Genomic DNA, 21,492 nt, shown 5'->3' with positions numbered 1-21,492 from the left:
ATGTTATGTTGTTGGACAATTGATCAATTGATGGAGACCGACGACCTCATATATAATATGTTGAATATGGGAGTTCTCCTCCGCATGATGTTTATAAAATCCGAGACATACAGTTTCTCAGCCACAAAATCTCATACATGTATATTTGATCCATAACAAATCGATAAATTACAATTTATTCTGTTACCACCAAAACATTGGCAACAAACAAGCTTTTCCATCCCAAAATTTTCAGAATTGAACTTTAATTACTAAATTGTGGAACCCATTAAGAAAATTATACCCAATATCTACACTTTGGGATTTGGAGGAGGAAGCAGCCATTTGGAACCCTGAATATAGCCAAGGCTTAGGAAAGGTTTGATTTGTTCGTCTGTTAGACGTTTAGTGTATTTTACTCTCCCAGCCGCACTTGAACCTGGACCCGAACACTTGTATTCTCCATAGAACACAGTGCTACAATATTGCCACATACACAAAAAAAGAAAAAGAAATTATTGATAAGTATTAATTAACTCTCAAAACCAATCAATTATATGAAACTGTTTAATTAGTGTATATAAATTTGCTTACTTGTCACGTTCTGGGCGGTTATCGTTGCTCCAGCCGGCGGGGTTGATGACCTCGGACATGCTGGTGTAGGCAAAGACCACCATGGGACTGATCCTCCAAGCCCTGCCCAAATATGTGCCATTTCCAGTCCCAGTTATCTTGCAGTGGACAAATGAGTATCCAGTATCATCTGAAGCTGAGTCCCTTGCTTGTGCTGTTATCACTGTTAATCCATTATCCCCCACCACATGTAACTCATTGTTCTGCACCCATTAATTAATTAACCATCAAAACCATGACATAATATAGACCATCAACAAGCTCAATTATACAGATGAGTTAATCGTACATATAACGTTTCTCTTACAACATGTACATGAAATTCACTATTATATGACGAGACTCGCATATAGAGTTCCTCAATAGATTTTCCTTTCATTGAGGAATTATAAGGAGAGTTTGGGTGACATTACCAAATAGAGAGACTTTCCACTTCCCCAGATGAAATCCACAGTGCCTTCAATAAAGCAGTCCTTGAAAAAATGATTGCCCTTGTCATCACAAAGGGTGTCCTGGAAACCAATAAGCTTGCAATTGTACAAGGCTGACTTGTTCCCCGACACCCTCAATGCCACTGCCTGCGCTCCCACTGCTTTCCCATCTGGCCTTGGTGAAGAGTTCTTCACAACCACAAATCAACGCAAATTTTAATCCCCACACAAAAATAATAAAAGAATGTCGACAAATATTTATTCTGTGATGATAATATCATGTGACATGTTGATTTGATAAATTTAAATACCTTAAAAATAACATTAGCTGCCATGAAGTAGTCAGATTCAGCAATCACTGTGGCACTGTTCACAGTTCCATACTTTTGGGCTGTGCCAACAAAGGTCAAAGTTGGCATTTTGGTTGGAGAGCCAAAAAATGTAACAAATGGTTTATTTCGTGGAATTGTGATTTTCTCTTCATACTCTCCCTCTCCAATGTACACAATGACACGTTTGGTGTTGTCGGCCGGAATGCTATTAATGGCGTCAGTAATAGTCTTGAATTGTCCACTTCCATCTTTCATGACCTTGATGACGGTTTGACCAGCCTCAGCCGTTGCAAGGCGGGTCGAGCGTGCCCTGCCGTTCTGTGTACGGCTTCACGTTGTTATTGAACCACGTGTTGACTTGGGGTTGGTCGGCTGGTACCGGTGTATCATCATCCGCCATGGCTATGGTGGCAGTGAGGAGAATTAATGTCATGGTTAGAGCTGCATCAACGCCCATGCATGTTGTTTTTCCGGCCATTATTTTCATTATTTTTTTTTTTGGATTTTTGGTTTTGAGGTTTTGTATGTTTTTGGGTGCTATTGATTAGAATGGTAGAAGGATTTGATTTTATAGTCCACTATGCAAGAGCTATTGAGGCACATATTTAGAGGGATTCATCCAAAATTGGTGAAACTTGGAGAGCTTCTCGCACATTTTGGTTTCCAATTAGTGGCTAATGTTCATTGGGATTTCAGATCCACACTTTGAATTAGCTAATTTGGGAAGGAAGAGGACATAATTAAGAGAGTTTTACTTAACCATCTGCAAGGAAGACGACTCGCTTTTTTTTTTTTTTAAGGTTTGTAATGAAACGACGTTGTTTTGATTGCAGTGTTTTAAAAATAATCTTATAGTGAAACGACGTTGTTTCACTTGGAGAGTGTTGAAAAAATAAAAAACGTAAGTTTCAGTTTTTTTTTTTACCTTACCTTTATTGTAATAAACTTAACGCAAGAATTAATATCTTTCTTTCTTTTTTCCTAACTCCAACCGGCTGTAGCTTTTGTACTTACCTTTTTTCTTTTTCTTTTTTTCTTTCGCTAAATTAATATATTAACACATGGACTATATATATATTGTATAGTACGTGTACAACCCTAATTTCTACCCTTACTAGATAACTCCATCAATTTCAAGAATTCTCTTCATCTTTCAACTGCAAGTAAGTCTTTTTTTCTTTTTTCTTTTTGACGTACATGCATCATACTTGTATAATTTGACTGTAATAAACTGTAATTTGAAGTTTCGTATAATTTTTTCAATATTTTTTTTTAAAATATACTAGTTATCTTATTCGTTTATGTGATATAGTAGAAATTTGACGTACATGCATCATACTTGTATCTTAGAAATATTAATGGTATTGTTTTATAGATATGAATCGAAAAGATCATGCGTGGAAGTATGCAAAAGAAATAGAGGGGGGAAAATACTTGAGATGCGCATTTTGTGATCAAAGATGCAGTTGAGGAATTTCTAGACTTAAGCATCATTTAGTTCAAACTCGTCATGGTTTGCAACCATGTAAGAAAGTTCCTAAGCATGTGAAAAAAGAGTGTGCCGCAACTTTGAAAAATCTTCAGCTTGAAAAAAGAAAGAAAAATGAAATGCTTAGAGAGATTGGGAATGGTCCAGGAGGAGGGGCTCTGAGTGTAGAAACTTCATTGGATGAGTAATATGGAATCCCTGGTACTATGAGTGCTGCAGTTGATAAGCCACAACTTCATCAACCAAATCAAAGGACCAATGGATAGATTTGTCACTTTAGAAGCTCGGCAAAGTACATTAAATTCAGCATACAAACAAGAAGGAAGAAAGGAAGTTTGTCGAAAGATTGGTCGTTTTTTCTTCTCTAGAGCACTCCCATTTAATATTGTAAATTATCCATTTTGGCTACCTATGGTGGAAGGGATTGCCGCATATAGTGTAGGATTTAAGCCTCCATCAATGCATGAGCTGAGGACTTGGATCCTTAAGGAAGAAGTTGGCTACATTAATACGATGATAGAAGAACATAAGAAAGCTTGGGCAGAGTATGGATGTACTATTATGTCTGATGGTTGGACTGATGGTAAAAATAGAGTACTAATAAACTTTCTTGTGAATAGCCCAGCAGGTATTTGGTTTTTGAAATCTATTGATGCATCTGATTCTATAAAAAAATGGAACGTTATCGTTCAAATATTTAGATGATATTGTCAAAGAAGTTGGAGAGGAGCATGTCATTCAAGTAATAACAGATAATGCTTCCAATTACAAAATGCTGGAGTGAAACTTATGGAGAAGAGGGAGAATTTATGGTGGACTCCATGTGATGCCCACTGCATTGATTTGATGTTATAAGATTTTAGCAAAATGAAAGTTTTTGAAGATACAATTAGACTAGCCAAGAAAGTAGTGAAGTTTATTTATGGGCATACATGGGTTCTTGCTTTGATGAGATCTTTCACGAAAAACAAAGAGATAATTCGCCCTGCATTCACACGGTTTGCCACTTCTTATCTTACTCTTCAAAGCATCTATAAGCAAAAGCAACCTCTTCAGGCAATGTTTTCTTCTAGAAAATGGCACAATGGACCATTTGTCCAACATAATGAAGGTATTAGGGCTCACTCAACTATACTATATGATGTTAATTTTTGGTCCTATGTTGCTTTTAGCATCAAAAGTGTTATTCCATTAGTATCGGTTTTGAGAAAAGTTGATTCAGAGGAGAGACCTGCTATGGGATTTATTTATGAGTTAATGGATGCTGCAAAAGAGAAGATTGCTTTTAATTGTGGAAAAGTTGAAAGAAAGTTTAAACCAATTTGGAGAAGAATGGGCCCATAACTTCATCAACCTTTACATGCTATTGGTTATTATTTGAACCCTCAATTGCGTTATGAAGAAACCTTTTCTAATGCTGATGAAGTAAGGAAGGGATTGGAAGATTGCATAATTAGGATGTTGTCTTTTGAGGATCGTATGGCTGTTGATATCCAATTGGACTTGTATGATGAGGCAAAAAGAGAGTTTGGAAGTCGTCTTGCTGTGAATTCAAGGAAACTACGAACTCCAGGTTATAATCTTTACTTTTTCATTTTCATTCGAGTATAATGAACACTTGAAATAAATGTTAAACTTAATTAGATGGATTTGTTTTGTTTTTTTTAGCAAATTGGTGGAGGCGTTTTGGAAGGGACACACCTGAGTTGACAAAGTTTGCTATTCGAGTCCTTAGCCTTACTTGTAATGCATCTGGGTGTGAGAGGAATTGGAGCACATTTGAGCAGGTAAAGTAATTCTGTTAATATATTGTTCAAATTTTGATACTTCTAAATCTAATTTTGTATGTTTATATTCATTTTAGATTCATACAAAGAAAAGAAATAGACTTGAACATCAAAAACTCAATGCTCTAGTATATGTGAAGTATAATACGACACTAAGAAATAGAAGTATTAGAAGGAGGTCAAAGATTGATCCAATATTGGTGAATGAAATTGAGTCAGATGATGAATGGATAGCTGAGGTTGAAAACCAATTCTACCAACTGATCTTACTTGGTTAATTCTCAAGAATTATATGATGTTGATGTCATCAGAAATATGCCCACTGAACCTTATGAAACTGATCTACATACTCAAGTGCCTATTTCTGTGGAGCCTATTGATGATCCTAGGACTCAAGAGTGAGGGAATATTCATGTTAGGACTCAAGAGCCTATTGTCCATTCTAGAACTCAAGATCCTATTATTGATGATGATCTTATTCTTGACAATGATGTTCTTCTTTCCTCGTTAGCTTCAAAAAAGAGAAAAGATGGTGAAACCTCAAGTAAGTATGGAAAGTAAATCATGGAGTGAAAGTTACAATTAGTGTTTAATTCATTACCACTAAATTTTATAATTTTAATTCATTGTTCATATGGATGAAGATGATGAGATAGATAAAGATTCTTCAACATTTGATAGTGGGAAAAATCCTTTTCATATTGATATAGTGGGAAAACGTCTCGCCTATGCGTCGCGCATTTGAAAACATTGATATTATGTTCTTAGCAATTGGTCGAGTAATCGTGACCAACAACCTCATATGTAATACGTTGAATCACATTTTATACTTGTAAGCTAGAAAACTTATCGTGAATATGAAACTATAGCCTCGCTCAAGCATTTCTTTGAGAAAGGGAGTTCTCCTTCACATCATGTTGATAAAATCTTGAGACATATACAGTTTCTCAGCCTCAAAATCGGCAGGATCATCTGCTTCGAGCTTGTGGCAGTGAAGGTGGAGAAACTTACAATGTTCGAAAGATGTTTGATCGACCACCAAAAGAAGAAGTTGAGAAATCAAGCCTCAAAGTTGAATGGTCCCAATCGAGCACTCTTCTTTTTCTTTTTCTTTTTTGGTTTGTGTGAAAATACTTGCCTTATTATGATTCTTGATTTCTATTGTTTACTAACACATAATGAATAAACAATTCTGGGAGCTTTAGAACATGATATAAATGTTACAGGAAAGCTAAAGTGCATGAAAGAAATGAAACACACATGGGTGTGCATGCCTTTTAATTGGTTCTTCTTTCCCAGTCATTGTCAATGTGTTTGTCCTCAATTGGCACGAATCAACGTCAATCGATTTTTCTAAGAGCAACTTTAAGGGAGTGGGTAAAGGAGCAGCCACATAAGCATTTTCCTATTGTCTCCGGATAGGCAATGCTGCAACCCAGGTTATTATATGGTACAATTTTGCCCATTTTATTTGTGTGTAGTTCCTTGAAAATGCGCTTATATATATCACAAGTTTTTCAGCTCCAAATCCTCAAACTCAAACCCAATTGAAGAACAACTATAACCAGCCATGGAGTTTTTTAACCTCTCATGCTCATCTGATCTTTTGATACCTCTTGTGGCAGCTGCCTTTTCACTCTTTCTTTACTCTCTCTTAATGAAATCAAGAGGGGAAAGAAAATCACCACCAAAAGCAGGGGGTGCGTGGCCTATAATCGGCCACCTCCACTTACTAGGAGGTTCAAAACCACCCCATTTAGTTTTGGGTAAAATGGCTGAGAGGTATGGGCCAATCTTCAGGGTAAATATAGGAGTGCATAAAGCTCTGATTGTAAGCAGCTCGGAAATAGCAAAAGAGTGTTTTACTACCAACGACAAAGTGTTTGCTAGTCGTCCGAAATTCATGGCGGCCGAAATCATGGCCTACAACTATGCCTTCCTCCCCTTCAGCCCTTACAGCCACTACTCTCGCCAAGTTCGCAAGATAGTTATGCTTGAGGTTCTCTCCAACAGCCGCCTTGAGATGCTCAAACACGTTCGAGAATCCGAAGTGAAGGCGTCAATGAAAGGAATATACGAGCGATGCGTGACCAACGGGAAGAGTAGTACCGGTTTGAACAAGGCGTTGGTGGAGATGAGGGAATGGTTTTTGGACATAAATGAAAACATTGTGTTTAGGATGATTGTAGGGAAACGATTTGGGGAAGCTACAAGCTCAAATTCCAAAGGCAGTAACTATTATTTAAAGAAGGAGACGTACATGGATTTTCTGAGATTGTCTGGGACTTTTGTGCTGTCCGATGCGATTCCCTGGTTGAGGTGGTTGGACTTGGGTGGCCATGAGAGGGCCATGAAGAAGGTAGCCAAGGAGCTTGATCTTGTGTTTAATGGATGGCTAGAAGAGCACAAGCAGAAGAGGAAGATTTCAGGCCAAGTGAAGGGTGATGATGATCAGCTTGATTTCATGGATGTGATGCTTTCCATTCTTGATGTTGATGGTGCTAATGAGATTACTACAGATTATGATGCTGATACTGTCAACAAAGCAACTTCCATGGTGTGCGCTTCTTTTCTTTTCTTTTCTTTTCTTTTATAATATTAAAAGATAATGTGACAGTGTTTCGTCTATTCAATTTTTGCTCCACTATGAACCTTTTCACTTGATTATAACAAAAAACGACATAACTGACATATCATTTGGTGAACAAAAAATTATGCATGTTATGCGTGTTGCAATGTGTTCTTTTCTTGCAGACTCTTATAGTAGCCGGCGTAGAGGCACCTGCGGTGCAGATGACATGGGCTCTGGCTTTACTTCTCAACAACCGCGAAGCTCTCAAGAAGGCTCAGGAAGAGCTATACCAAATCATTGGTAAAGACAGACAAGTGAAGGAATCAGACATCAAGAACTTGGTCTATCTCCAAGCCATTATCAAAGAATCAACGCGCTTATACCCCGCCGGACCATTATCCCTGCCTCACGAGTCGACTGAAGATTGCATGGTCGGTGACTATCATGTCCCGGCAGGCACGCGCCTCCTTGTCAACCTTTCAAAGCTTCTTCGAGACCCGAAGGTGTGGTCCGACCCAAATGAGTTTCGACCAGAGCGATTTCTCACAACCCACAAGAGCTTTGACGTTAAGGGTCATGATTTTGAGTTAATTCCATTTGGAAGTGGTAGAAGAATGTGTCCTGGAATGTCACTTGCCCTTAAGGTTATAGCATTAACACTTGCTTCTTTGCTTCACGGTTTTGAAATTGCAACTCCAACGGATGAGCCGGTCGACATGGGTGAGACGGTGGGACTGACCAACAATAAAGCTACCCCACTTGAAGTCCTTTTCACTCCACGCCTTCCTGCTCAACTATATGAGTAATAAACTCTATAAGGCAAATTGACATGTTTCTTGATAATTGGTTATTGTTGTCTTTGAATTTTAAATAAATGCCTTCTACTTTGTCAGAATTCCTTTACATCTACACACAAACTTGAGGGGTTGTTTCTATCAGCACCATACCTAACTAGTAAATATTTAATTTGTACCTAAGAAACACATGACCATGCTCTTTAAATTAATTCAAAGACATCCATTATTGAAGAATTTTTTAATTTTTTATATATAAGCGATAATCTATTTTAATCTAATCTAAACTACAAGGAGATGAATTTGAACTCGGGTGCAGAGTGGGGAGCACATACGCTCTAGCCAATTTGGTTAAGCCCATGTCTGCTTATTGAAGAAACCTTAGTCTCTTTCCTTTTATATATCTATTTTACAATCAATTTCAAGCATGTTTTTGAGAAACAGAAGTACAATCCTAGTTCCTGCATCATTATTACAATCTCTCATTAAGCTCACGGAATGATAGTAAACCTATTGAAGGAGATAATGATTCAAATCTTTTTGGAAGAACCTCCTCAAGTCTCTCTTTTGGAACTTAGTGATGGGGGGCCTTCTAAACGAATATAATCATACATGATTCCTTGAAAAGGACTTGTGCTTCTTGGTTGCGTCAAATAGATAATATTATCTCCCTCAATAATTCGAGAGCTAGGTATGTCGACATTGAAAAGCCAATATAGCCCATGAATTCCATGCCTTGCTATTGAATTGTCCTTACCTATCAACCCACTTGAGAAAAGAGGATGATATGCTTTTGGATCGTTTACCCGAACCTATATAAATAAATAAAACATATTTATTTCAATAATTATGTAAAATAATATAGCTAAAATATTCATATATGGGTGCATTAATTAATCAAGAAGGCTAGTAGTGGGTTTGGTGAGTAGTTTCATATTTATATACCTGCAATTCAGAGAGAGTTGCTGATGCAATTGCTAGTCTCAGCTTATAGGGACCACTCTGGTCTACAGTGTCAAGATTGAATTTGATTTGCCAAGTAGTTCCTTGATATTTATTATCATCTTTCTTCCTAAATATTAATTAATAGAAGAAACGAAAATGTAAGTAACAACATGCTGTAAATGGAGACAAGTCTGGATCAAGAAGAAACATTAATGGGGAAGAATGGCACCTGTTAACCTGAGCGAAGAACCAGTCTTTGCTATAGTCACTGACACCAACTGTGTAAACCAAGTCTTTATCAGGATATAACTCTGAGTATCTTTCCCACAATCCATACTGCCTAAACCTGCCAATTTAAGAAGAAAAAAATAATAAATATCTTATAAATTATACCTTATATTTGTAACTGTTTGTTGTAAGAAGTACTTCGTGCTGATAATATCCCAAATCGAAGGATTGAAGCCTAGCTTAAGAGTTAAAAGGATTTTTTTGTATCCATTACCAATTAGTTTTGGGTTGGATACTAACATTTTTAATATATATGGTATCAGAGCATGCTATCTATATGTTAAGCGCCCAACGACCCATATTTTCTCACTCACTCACTAAGAATTGCCCATATGTTATAGGTACAAAAGACCTCACACATGAGGTGGTGGATGCTCGCACTTTGGTCTCTGTAATAATTAAGTAAATCACAGTTTAGCACATGTGCATACAATCAAATTTGTTTTTTTTTTCTTTTAACTTAAGATCTGTTATTAACTCCATACATAATTAGATAAAATACAGCAAATAAGCATGCTAACCTGTCTGGATGGTCGACAAAGAGTTTGTTAATGTACTTTGGATTAGGGTCAGGAACATAAAACTCTGCAGCAGACCGATCAGGAATGCCTATTTCCCATAAAGTAGGGCCATTTCTAGGAGGCTCATACACAAGATCACCCATCTCAACCTCACAACCTGCATTTGTTTCCAACTAGTTTTGTATGTAAGATATAAATGTATTCATTCCACATTTCTTTGTGCATTGCTCATTTTTTTTCAATATTTTGGTGGATACGCAAACTGAAAATCAAAACGAAAACTATAGAAATTATCATTTAAAGAAGTTGGACCTGAGGTTATAGTGAGAACGACATCGTATTGATAATCTCCGATAAAACCAGGGACCGTTGCATTAAGATTATAATCGCCAGTGCATATGCCGCCGATGAGAAAGTAGCCATTCTCGTCTGCTGTCGTCCAGAATTGATAGTTCTAATAAGAAGTGAATAGAACATATAGGCCGAGTTATGACATTTCTCTCAGTTCTAATTGAAAATCTACTAACTAGCGTATACATATATAACACGTCAAACTGTTTCGCAAGAAGAAAATATTTCTATATAAACACGCAGGTATAAAAACTTAACACCAAGCACAATGCAACCGCAACAAAATAATTTCGTCCACCCACTTAAAAACGTTTCAGTCACCTTGCATTCTCTTTGCCACGATCCAACGTCTCCTTGCGGGGCTAACCCAACATATGCACCCTGGGCTGATATGTAGTCATCGCTGATATATCTAGATATTGACATCAAAATAACATTGATATACTTATAATTAGTTTGAAAATATAAAAGAAATAAAAGAACTCTATTCCCTCTAGAATTTGATAAATTTGTTTTACTAAAGTTCATATTGAACTTCTGTAATATTGAAAATAATAAATCTGTATAGTTTTCCGTATAAAAATAATTGAAAGCTTGCTCCGCCATTGTATACGCTTACCTGTCTCGAATAAGTAGTCTACCACTAACACTACCCCGTTGGTGTGACTTGGGAAAATCCTCAGATGCTGGGAAACTGTAGGGCCAGCATTGGACTTCCATCATCATCTGCAACAGAAGTAAAGTTAGATGCATACGTTTATGGTCACCATCTATGATAAAGTATACCTACATACTTTGCAAGAAATTAAATTAAAGAAAATGTGGTTATTAATTAGCAATCTGTCAAAAACCTGTGATTTAGCATCCTCCCATAACGAAAGCGGATCATCTCCTTCATATGCAGAATTAGCATACATAAAAACTGGCCCAAAAACTTTCTTCCATTGCTCACCCGCTGCAAATTTTGGCACCAAATCCTCTCCAGAATAATGAGCGCTTAGAAACATCTGATTGTATCATTCATGTTTGAACAATAGGTTAAAACTTCTGTATACTAAATTGATAGAATTAGAACATTTAATCCAAAAAATAAACTAGTAATGGATCAAGATTTTACTTTTTCAATGTGGGATAATATTACACGCTTCTTTGACAGAAAAGTCAATTTCAAGTTCATTTTTTGGAAAGCGCTTACTATGACTCGTAATATGAAATTTTTTTGATTTTCTTCTAGTAGAAACACTTGTAAAAATAGTGCTTATAAGTAGAAGAAAGCAGTCTCAAACGGGATTAGAAGTCAACTTACAGCAAGGGTGGTGGGGCCAACATGGGAGGTAAGGTTCTGTTTAAAGGGTCCACCAGATCGGAACTCATTGCTTGGTGTAATTTGCCAGAACCCTACTGGTGGCTCAGTGCATATCCACCCATGTACTTTATTATCCTTGTTGTCGCATGAGTATTGGTACTTGTCATCCACCTGATTAAGTAGCATCCAGGGCAATTAGTTAGATAAGATTGTTCTTATTATATGCAGAGATTCATATATGATTTCTTGATGAGAGAGGAAATATTAATTACTTCTCCTTTGAACTCTGGCTCCACAGGATTGACAAGAAGAACTGCCTCTGGGAAGGCTAGGGCTTGGCCTCTCGACGGTAAACGGTCATCAGGCAATGGCATGTTTCTTTGCCTATTGTCTGCCATGGCCATGTAGTGAAACCTACTTGTCCAAAAATCCACATACATCATGGGTTCCACCACATAAAAGACAGGTATCTAAAGCATTGTACCTGACTAAATTGTTCATATTTGCTTGAAGTATGCACAAAGTTTAATGAAAATTTTGTATGAGGATGTTCTTGATGCGTGATAGTATTGATATGTGGCATAACAATTCACTTTAAAATATATATATATATATTATTTGTATTTACTTTAGTTATATGTGATCTTTTAACTAAGTTGTTCTACCACTCAACACTGTCACGTGACAGAAATATCCCACACAATTTTTTTCTTTTCAAAATCCACAAATACGGTTTCTCGGCGTGTTTGACATCCCAAGACTCCTGTATGTGTTTTTTTTTTTTTTGTGTTTTTGAAAGCCAAAAAGATTTATAAGGTAGACGTTGGATTTATGAAGTGAAACTTACTATATTTTCAACCATATTTTCCAAATCACCCCAAGTAAAGTTTTAAGAAAGGGCAGGCTATCATGAAAGGTTTTTGTTTTTGGTTTTAAATTCTTCTCAATTTGAAGGGATTTGCGTACTTGTCTTTTCTGAGTTTGAACGCAATTCTGGTTTCTCCAAGCTCGAAACCAGGCCATTCCCTCAAGTGCTCGTAAATGGCGTAGGAGTAGAAGCCTGAGGAACCTCGAAGCATAATGAACCTATAATTTACTACTTGTGATTAATAATTAATCAACATATTATTTTCAAGTAATATTCAATTAGAGATATAAAGATACGTTGGCATTAATTTGAGCAAAGACCTTTTATCAATATTTAAGGGTACGAGCTTGCCCTGTTGGGAGGGATCCCAGGCTCTTGTGAAAGAGAGCTCAACTTGTTCTTCACTTTCCATTATAACCCTAAAACTTGTTCCTTTGATCCTGCATCAAAATTAATAGTGTGAAAACAAGAAACAATAAATAATAATAATTATTATATTATACTATGTTCCTTTGTCAGTGGGGTATAACTCATTTAGTTGAGGTTTTCCACCTCCACTCACGTGGGCTGCAGTTCTTCCAGGCACCCATGAATATTTATGTAAACTCCCCCTTCCCTAATCGCTTGTACTAAAAAAAACACTATAAAAAAAATTAAAAAATAGGGCAGCAATATTGGGACTTACACATCAAATATTCCTGTTGTTCCAGTAGTGGCTGAACTCCAAACAAGGTCCCAGTACCTACATGTTCCATTAATTCGAAATTAGCAATGAATCATTACAAAATAAATAAATAAATAAAAGATGTCAAATTTTTTTTCCTAAGTTGTAACTGATTTTGTCATGCTATACCCTCTGTTAATTTCCTCATTACGAATCTCCAGCAAGTTATCGATGCCATTGAATCGAATTCCAGTGACTATTCCGTCTGGGTTTGATAATGTCACTTGGACAATCCCATTATCCATCATCACCTGCATTTATAATAATATAAATTCTCATTAATTAATTAAACCACCCAACTAGTTAAAAATAAATAAATCATACATGCAGATTTTATCAAATTAATAAATATTATACATACATATATATATGTATATGTATATGTATGTATGTATGTATGTATGTATGTATGAACATTAATTGAATTTTTACATGGCGATCTTGAATGAGTAATTTCACCCCAATAGGTGGCATGATGAGGTTGCTAATTTCAGAACTCCAATTGAATTTCTGAAAGAAAAAACAAAAGAAACAATAATAATGTAGGGAGAAAAAAAAAAAAAAGAGAAGCAAGATTATCTAAGAGAGCTTGATGACTATTTTTGAGAGAAGCTTTGCATTCAATCATACCTCTCTGCAAGCTGCAAAGGCAAAATGTAAAGGCTTATTAGAATTGTATTCAGCATTATATACAAAGTGTTTGTTGGAGTAGAAAGAAAGCAATCCTTTTCTTCTTCTTTTTCCATTTTTCTCTTCTGTAATGTCGTTACTTAGTCGGCACATTGTTTTGTTTGTTAGGCGTGCAAGAGTCGTTATGCTTCGCAGGCCAGCCGCAAATATTATATATTTGTGTACTTTTCTTTTATACAAGCGATATTAAGGAATGAGGGGTTTTTTTACACACACTGTCAAGCTGACATGAGAACTCGAACTTGAGACTAGTCTGCAAGTTAAGGTTATTTGAGTACACTTGAGACACTTGATGTTTCCACTGGGCTAGACCTTGGCTATTATTTGAGTACTTTTTGGTGTTAAAAAATTTATAAGGTTAGGATTTTGGGATTAAAAGAAAAACTTCCAACATTTTTGAGCTTTTACATCTCATAAAATCTGGAGGTCTGAAATAAAGATGATGTGGTGGAGGTTGTTTTATCATCAAGTGTCTAACAAAGTGGAGTGTAATTGTCAACAGACCACTACATTAGAAAATTTCTGTATCCGCCACTGATACATCCATGGTTAAATTATTTGACATATTATAATATCAAATTGTTAATTTAGATTATCTGCATCATCACTTGCTTGCTATTGAACTTTTACATTCTGGCAACATTAAACTTCTGAACACAAAGCATATCTTGCTGATATATGGCAAATCATGACCTATGAGTTTTGCCATCCATGATCAAGCGGGGACCACTACAATTTATTTCTTGTTGATAAACCAAATCCAGCCAATCAAGTTGACAAATGGTGACCAAAATTAGAATTACTTGGCTGGATTGTCAATCCACAACAGAGCAACCAATAAAGCCTTCTTAGGCTAAAATGCAAGTCAAGCCGCATGTCCAGGTCCATGTCCACTTTGATTCTAACAACTACTTCGGGTTTTAAAGAACAAGTAAATTGATGTCTAAGTTATGGCAGTGGGCAATACATACAGATTATTGTATACGCCAAACAAAGTGGGCACTGCACATGTTTTTCAACTCTTTCTTCTCTCTCTACATTTCTCTCCTGTATTTCTTAAAAGAAAAACAGGAAGTAAAGACCAACAAATAATTTGGTTGTGAAACTAGTCTCCAAGTATTGGGATCTAGGGTCCATGAGAGAGAGAGAGAGAGAGAGAGAGAGAGAGAGAGAGAGAGAGAGATTTGATTGTATAACATAGCATTTATTTTCTTTTTCTACTATAAATACATATTAGATAGCATTTTCTTTTCTTTTCTTGTTCTACTATAAATACATATTAGATATAATAGGATTCAATTGTGTATATGTATATGTACATATACATTATTATATACAAACATATGAATTCCATACTAAGATGAACTCGAACCACAAGATGGGGGACCTTCAAATCGAATATAATCATACATGAGTCCTTGGAAAGGACTGGTGCACCTTGGTTGTTTGAAGAAGAAAGTATTAGTCCCGTCAACGAGCTGAGCGCCTGGTACATTCACGTTATACAGCCAGTAAATCCCATGAATTCCGTGTCTTGCAACCGAGTTATCCCTCCCTATCAATCCACTTGTAAACAGAGGTCGCCTCGAATTTGGATCGTTAATCCGAACCTCAAAAATGAAACGGATAAAGAAATTAGTATGATTTATAATCTACTAATGAATAGATCATTATCTTACCTGCAATTCAGCAAGAGTTGCAGATGCAATCGCCACCCGTAGTTTATAGGTGCTGTTCCGATCCACATTTCTTAGTTCAAACCGAATTTGCCATGTTGTTCCTTCATGTCCGTTCTCTTTTTGCCTACAGTACACAAGAACTTTAAGCAGCAGGTAATCAACAACACAGTACCATTGTCATTACATTACAATTTTCACAACAGCCATTATCCAAAAGAAGTGCACCTGGGAACCTGAGCAAAGAACCAATCTTTAGCATAATCACTAACACCAACAATGTACACCAAGTCCTCATGAGGATATAACTCAGCATATCTGTTCCACAGCCCATACTGTCTGAACCTGCAGAAGGATAAGATCAAGGTTTCACATCAAAAAATTAATACCAAACTCTTAATCATTAACATTGGTCCTTAATTTGGCTGGTGAATCATTTAGAAGTAGCAAAGCAACATTTAAGATGATACAAAACAAGTTTCTACATTTGCATGTTCAGAGAAGAGAATGCTAGTTTTGATCACACTATAATCAACGTTCTGAAATTGCAATAAGATAGCTAACCTGTCAGGATGATTAACAAACAATTTGTTAATATGATTTGGATCAGGATCAGGAACATAAAACTCTGCAGCAGAACGATCCGGAATGCCTATTTCCCACAATGTTGGCCCATCTCTTGGAGGTTCAAACACAAGATCACCACTTTCAATAAAAGAACCTGTATCACAAGTAATGAAACAAAATTTTGTATTAAAATTCCCCTTGTATCCCGCAAAAAATATTTATAAAACAACTGACTTCAGAACTCAGAAAGTCCCAGATGTTGAGAAAACACTACCTGAGGTTATGTTAATGACAGCATCATACCGATAATCTCCAATAAAACCAGGTACCCATGCATAAAGATTATATGTGCCAGTACGTATGTTGCTAATTGAAAAATAGCCACGGTCATCTGCCCTCGTCCAGAATTGATAGTCCTAAGAAATGTAATAACTATCCATAAGGGTGTGTTTAGACATAATTTATAGAATGCGTATTGTGTTTTGGTATATGATATATTAAGGTTCCTTACCATTCTGATTACTTCATATAGTAGTTTTTGGGTATTCCATAGAATAGATAACTTCAAAATTTTGCTGACACAAGATTATATGCACTACTATGGTGTCTTCCATTAAAAAAAAAAGCCCATGTTTAAACATGAGAGACAAAGATCGATTACAACACCTTTATCACAATGAATTGCTAATCTTGTTATGCTCATCAGAAACCATGAGTTCTGTTATTTCCAGTTAAGCCTTGAAAGCCAAGAAACAAAAATCCTGGAAAAGTAAATAAAACTTGACCTCTTGCAGGTTGAATAATCTATGGCTGGACACGAGGTTGACTGAAAAAGTCCAGATTATAATTAACACAAACACAAATGTAGGATAATTTCTGAGTGCTCTCTGACGTTTAATGATGGCAAGCTATAGTTATTGTTCATGTGATGCTAAAATTTCACACCATAGTAAACATAAAATGCTGGTGTTAGAATATCCTATTAGACAACTAACACAATTATCAATTGAAAAAATCAATTTTCTTTGATATAGAATATAACTTATCAGCAAGTGTTGTGAATCCCAAAATGGAAAGTCACCTTGCATTCTCTTTGCCATGATCCTACATCTCCTGGTGGGGCCAGACCAACATACGCACCATTTGCAGGTATGAGTTCTTCACAAATATACCTGGCATCGCAATTACAAATACTTTAAACATATGTACGCATAGTGGGGAAATTTTTTTAGTTAAAAGAAAGGTACCTGACAACAATAAGTTTTTTCTTTTTCTTTTTAGCAATGAGAAACATCAATTTGATACTTGGAAATTCATGCACTCATATCAATTAATTGCTTATTATCAACTTCTCTTTTCAAATACTTTCAGAAAATAAGTTAACATATATGAATATAAACTTATAACCCTTATATTTATATCACACACGTCATCCACATTCATACTGAGACAAAGAACTCGGATAATGGCAAACAGATTGCAAGAATTATCACAAAAAAGAAATAAGTAACTACACCCCCGCCTCCCCAAAAAAAAAAAAAAAAAAAACACAAACAGTACGCACAAGTTTATCTCCATACCAACCTGTCCAAAACAAGTAGTCTACCACTCACATTACCCCGTTGATCCGACTTTTGGAAATCCTCAGAAGCTGGGAAACTATATGGCCAGCTTTGTACTTCTGTCATCATCTGAACATCATTTTGCATCACCATTTTCTGATTATTGCTTGCTTTCCAAAATTGTCCATTTTTACAATGAAAGAAGAAACAGGTTTTTTTGTGTGTTTTGTTTACGACAAACCTGTATTTTAGCATCCTCCCATAGCCAAAATGGATCATCTTTAATTGCAGAAGAATTAAGATAGATAAAAACAGGGCCAAAAACCTTCTTCCATGGTTCACCACCTCTAAATTTTGGCACCAGATCTTGTCCCGCATAATGACCACTCAGAAACATCTGATGACACCAATAGAAGGGTCATAATCAGAGCTGACGTGACATATTTATACTAACATCTCTAATAAGCAGGCCACCGATAAATTTTCATAATGACTACTATTCTAAAAATAATCACATACAGCAAGAGTGGTAGGGCCGACATGTGAGGTTAGGTTCTGTTTGTGAGGTCCACCAGATCGGAATTCATCACTGGGCGTGATCTGCCAGAACCCAACTGGTGGATTGGTGCATATCCACCCATGAACCTTATTATCTTTGTTCTCACACGAGTATTGATACTTGTCATCCACCTGCAACTCAAGGATTTATGATAAAAGAATCAACATAACATAAACCTGCATATAACAAAAATATGACGAAAGGAAGGCACTCTACTCTCCTCCACAGACGTTAGAATAAAAATTTCATTTTGGTATGTGTAAGGCATTCAAAGTTCACTACTTTAATTTATGAAGGTCATGATCCACTAACTGGTGGCTTTCACCAAGAAAACCAATGATAAAAATAAAATACGTCAAAGAAAATCTTTGAAAAATTGGCTTAGGACCCCACCCCAAGCTCACACAAAAAGAAACTGTAAAATAATAACAGTGGGAAAGTTGTGACAAAATACCTCTCCAGCAAGCTCTTTCATCTTGGGATTTTCAAGTAGGACTGCTTCTGGGTAGGCCAGTGTTTGGCATCTTCCTGGTAACCGGTCATCAGGTAGGGGCATGTACCTTTGCCTGTTGTCTGATACAGCCATGTATTGGAACCTATCCACCCAAATTGTACATCGTTAATTCATATGCATGCTAAAATACTAAAGAGGATGAATACCATAATTATATCAGTAATTTGGGGAGAGAGAGAGAGAGAGAGAGAGAGAGACAGACAGACAGACAGACAGACAGACAGACAGACAGACAGACAGACAGACAGACAGACAGAGACAGAGACAGAGAAGAGATTGAAAGAGATAAAAACAGAAGCTTAGGGAGAAGAAGTGGAACAAGATGGAGAAAAGAAATTAGGATAAACTCAAATAACCTTTTCTGTCTATGCACTACAAGTTTAAAATAGTAGTACAAAAAGGCCTCTTCATATAGGCAGTCTCAATTCAGACCAAAAAAAAAGTATAGGCAGTCTCGATAAATATACTGCAACAATAATTTATTCCTACAGATCATAATAAAGCAAACATAATTCCTAAATTTGCACCTACCCCAAATTGAATATAAAATTTATTCTTGCATGCAGCATCATGTCAATTAGTTTTCTAATAAACAGTTTCTACCAAACCACTAAGCATAATGGACAATAGTATCTAATAACATGAAAGCATAAGTATATTTTGTTTACTTGTCTTTTCTCAATTTGAAGGTTATTCTAGTTTCACCAATCTCGAAATCAGGCCAATCCTTCAAGTGCTCATAAATTGCATAGGAGTAGAAGCCCGAGGAAGCACGCAGCATTACAAACCTAAACAAAATAGGGTATCATTGCAAAAATAATAATCATAAGATTAAAGTCAGATTGAACAAGCCTGAATCCTAAAATATAATTGCAAATGGCTTAAACTCATAAAAGCAAAAACTTTATAAGAATTCAGCAGTGACCTTTTGTCTATGTTTAACGGAACATATTTCCCCTCAAGGGAGGGATCCCACATTCTTGTAAATGAGACCTCGACCTGCTCCTCATTGTCCACAATAACTCTAAAACTTGTACCTTTTATCCTGTATATAATTTACTTTGATCATATAACTTCAAAAGGTACTCTATTATTGTTAGAAAGAAAAGAGGGGAAATACATACACATCAAATATTCCCTTACTTCCTGGTGCACTCCAAACAAGGTCCCAATACCTACATAATCATTTTAAATCTAAATTAAATTCCTAATCTTCAAAGACAACAAAGGCCGAATGTAGTATGTTAAAGAGACAAAGAAGTCTGGCCAAAAAAAAAGAGACAAAGAAGAAGTGAGGAAGAAGAATAGAAGGAAGGCATGGAGGACAAACGGAATAGGGAGAAATAATAATAGGAAGTAGAAACAGCCACCATGTACCCTCTGTTAGTTTCCTTATTGAGAGGTTCAAGCACATTATCAATCCCGTTATATCGTATTCCAGTGACAATGCCATCCGGGTTTGATAAGGTAACTTGGAGTATGCCATTATCCATCACCACCTGCACATGGAATGAAATTGAAGCAAACACAGAAGCAGAACATTAACATACTGAAAAACATTCATTTTTCCTCAGAAAAAAAAAAAAAAAAAAATGAATTACCAAGATTACCCTTTGCTCACTTCAAGCATATCGTATTAGCAACTTTAGCCTAGAATAAGAAAAATGGATTAAGAAATCCAAAGGCTCAAAATTTACTCACATGGCCACCTTGAATATGCAGCCTCACCCCTGCAGTTGACATGGTGTTACACCCTTGTGGTCTACTGGAACTTGCTCACCGCAAAAAAAAAAACCCCAGATTTTGTGTTTCTGAAACACACAGAAGAGTTATCAGATAATCAAGAATTCTGTAACTCTGCTTCTCTCTTCTTATTATTCCCTCATAACACCATACAAGCATACAAGGTAGGTGGGTTACGTGGTTATGTTAAATACAAGAAATTTGTCAAAATCAGATCATGAAAAACATGAATCAAATTACAAATTTTACAGTAATTAACCAGACGCATCAGTTTATCAAATGGGATTCTTCCAAATAAACATAGATTATGTCAAGATCAGAACTTAAGAAATGAAGGCAACTGAAAACAATATTTTCATTTTCTTGCAATGTCTAATTAAAATCGATGATTACTCACAGGAGAGAGATGGGTTCCTCGTGGTTGTGAGATTACAAAGATGCCCCCGAATATGTCGTCGTCTTCTTCCCTCAATCGTCGCAGAGTACAATAACAGAGGCGACAGTGAGTGTGATACAGTGACGGTGATAATTTGATTACGAGGGATGAAGATCTCAGAATGTGTCCTTGTCATTTTTATGGCCAATATGGTAGTTGATACCAGCCGTTGTCGCGCTTCGGGAGATGGACACTTGGATTTAACTTTTAGTGTACTGGGCTTACCTACAAAAAGGGAGTGGCAAAATTTGCCGACATACTATTTGACCCAAAAATAAATTGCCAACATACCATTTCTACCTGAGCAAAATTGAGTTGACCCTGCAGAGAGCAGGTACCACAGTGGTGGACTATACCTTTTCCCTGCTTAACACCCAAGTTCGAAACCCAAGGAATTTCTTTCCTTTTAATATAACCAAAAAAAATAAAATAATTGAGTTGACCGTTACTTTTTTACACTAATATAGAGTGGTATAGTATCTCTACTTCATCCGCAATGAGAATATGCCACATGTCATTTTAGAAAAATTATTATTATTCTTTATTACAGTTGCACTTTATTTATATCAACTGAAATAAATAAATAAAATTTGAGTCAAAGGTAATATCATTTTATTGATGTATAGGTTGAAGTAAGTATAAAAACCGGTTTCTAACATAAGGGATTAGGCGAGTTCCTCTTACACTCAATGGGCATTTGGTCGTCAGTCTACCGAAATAGTCTA

The 21,492-nt window shown here is 36.2% G+C and overlaps 2 protein-coding genes and 2 pseudogenes across 5 annotated transcripts; 2 read left to right on the top strand and 2 right to left on the bottom strand.

Moving 5' to 3' along the window:
- Positions 1-113: 113 nt before the first annotated feature.
- LOC103319434 (putative pectinesterase 63) lies at positions 114-1,923 on the bottom strand (annotated as a pseudogene). Its single transcript, XR_016124049.1, has 4 exons — positions 1,355-1,923; positions 1,026-1,232; positions 574-815; positions 114-456 (listed from the first exon to the last, which is right to left on the bottom strand). The product of XR_016124049.1 is annotated as a putative pectinesterase 63 (transcript).
- Positions 1,924-3,122: 1,199 nt separating this feature from the next.
- LOC103319450 (uncharacterized) lies at positions 3,123-5,396 on the top strand (annotated as a pseudogene).
- Positions 5,397-6,112: 716 nt separating this feature from the next.
- On the top strand, positions 6,113-8,155 carry LOC103319433 (cytochrome P450 CYP82D47-like). Its single transcript, XM_089045758.1, has 2 exons — positions 6,113-7,208; positions 7,406-8,155. Exons 1-2 carry the CDS (start codon positions 6,222-6,224, stop codon positions 8,027-8,029), a joined length of 1,611 nt encoding a protein of 536 aa, XP_088901884.1. The 5' UTR covers positions 6,113-6,221; the 3' UTR covers positions 8,030-8,155.
- A 229-nt stretch (positions 8,156-8,384) lies between these two features.
- LOC103319432 (uncharacterized) lies at positions 8,385-20,950 on the bottom strand. Of its 3 annotated transcripts, XM_089045757.1 has the most exons (29): positions 20,729-20,950; positions 20,290-20,399; positions 19,966-20,087; positions 19,713-19,763; positions 19,514-19,633; positions 19,257-19,376; positions 18,529-18,670; positions 18,035-18,205; positions 17,757-17,912; positions 17,538-17,644; positions 17,035-17,125; positions 16,228-16,369; positions 15,951-16,107; positions 15,615-15,731; positions 15,390-15,513; positions 13,150-13,271; positions 12,982-13,038; positions 12,617-12,736; positions 12,395-12,514; positions 11,701-11,842; positions 11,429-11,599; positions 10,974-11,129; positions 10,742-10,848; positions 10,444-10,534; positions 10,084-10,225; positions 9,772-9,928; positions 9,192-9,308; positions 8,963-9,089; positions 8,385-8,829 (listed from the first exon to the last, which is right to left on the bottom strand). In XM_089045757.1, exons 2-29 carry the CDS (start codon positions 20,329-20,331, stop codon positions 8,572-8,574), a joined length of 3,549 nt encoding a protein of 1,182 aa, XP_088901883.1. In that variant the 5' UTR covers positions 20,332-20,399; positions 20,729-20,950; the 3' UTR covers positions 8,385-8,571. The 3 variants fall into 3 exon arrangements, with proteins under 3 accessions (XP_088901883.1, XP_088901882.1, XP_008219198.2); XM_008220976.3 differs by lacking the exons at positions 8,385-8,829; positions 8,963-9,089; positions 9,192-9,308; ... (9 more) ...; positions 12,982-13,038; positions 13,150-13,271 and adding an exon at positions 14,894-15,320 and having other exon boundaries at positions 20,729-20,915; XM_089045756.1 differs by lacking the exons at positions 15,390-15,513; positions 15,615-15,731; positions 15,951-16,107; ... (10 more) ...; positions 20,290-20,399; positions 20,729-20,950 and adding an exon at positions 13,453-13,538.
- Between the last annotated feature and the right edge of the window lie 542 nt (positions 20,951-21,492).

Source organism: Prunus mume, linkage group LG2 (genome assembly GCF_029339155.1).
Source record: "Prunus mume cultivar Tortuosa linkage group LG2, ASM2933915v1, whole genome shotgun sequence".
Classification (NCBI taxonomy): Eukaryota; Viridiplantae; Streptophyta; class Magnoliopsida; order Rosales; family Rosaceae; genus Prunus; species Prunus mume.
This window is presented reverse-complemented; position numbering and strand designations above follow the sequence as displayed.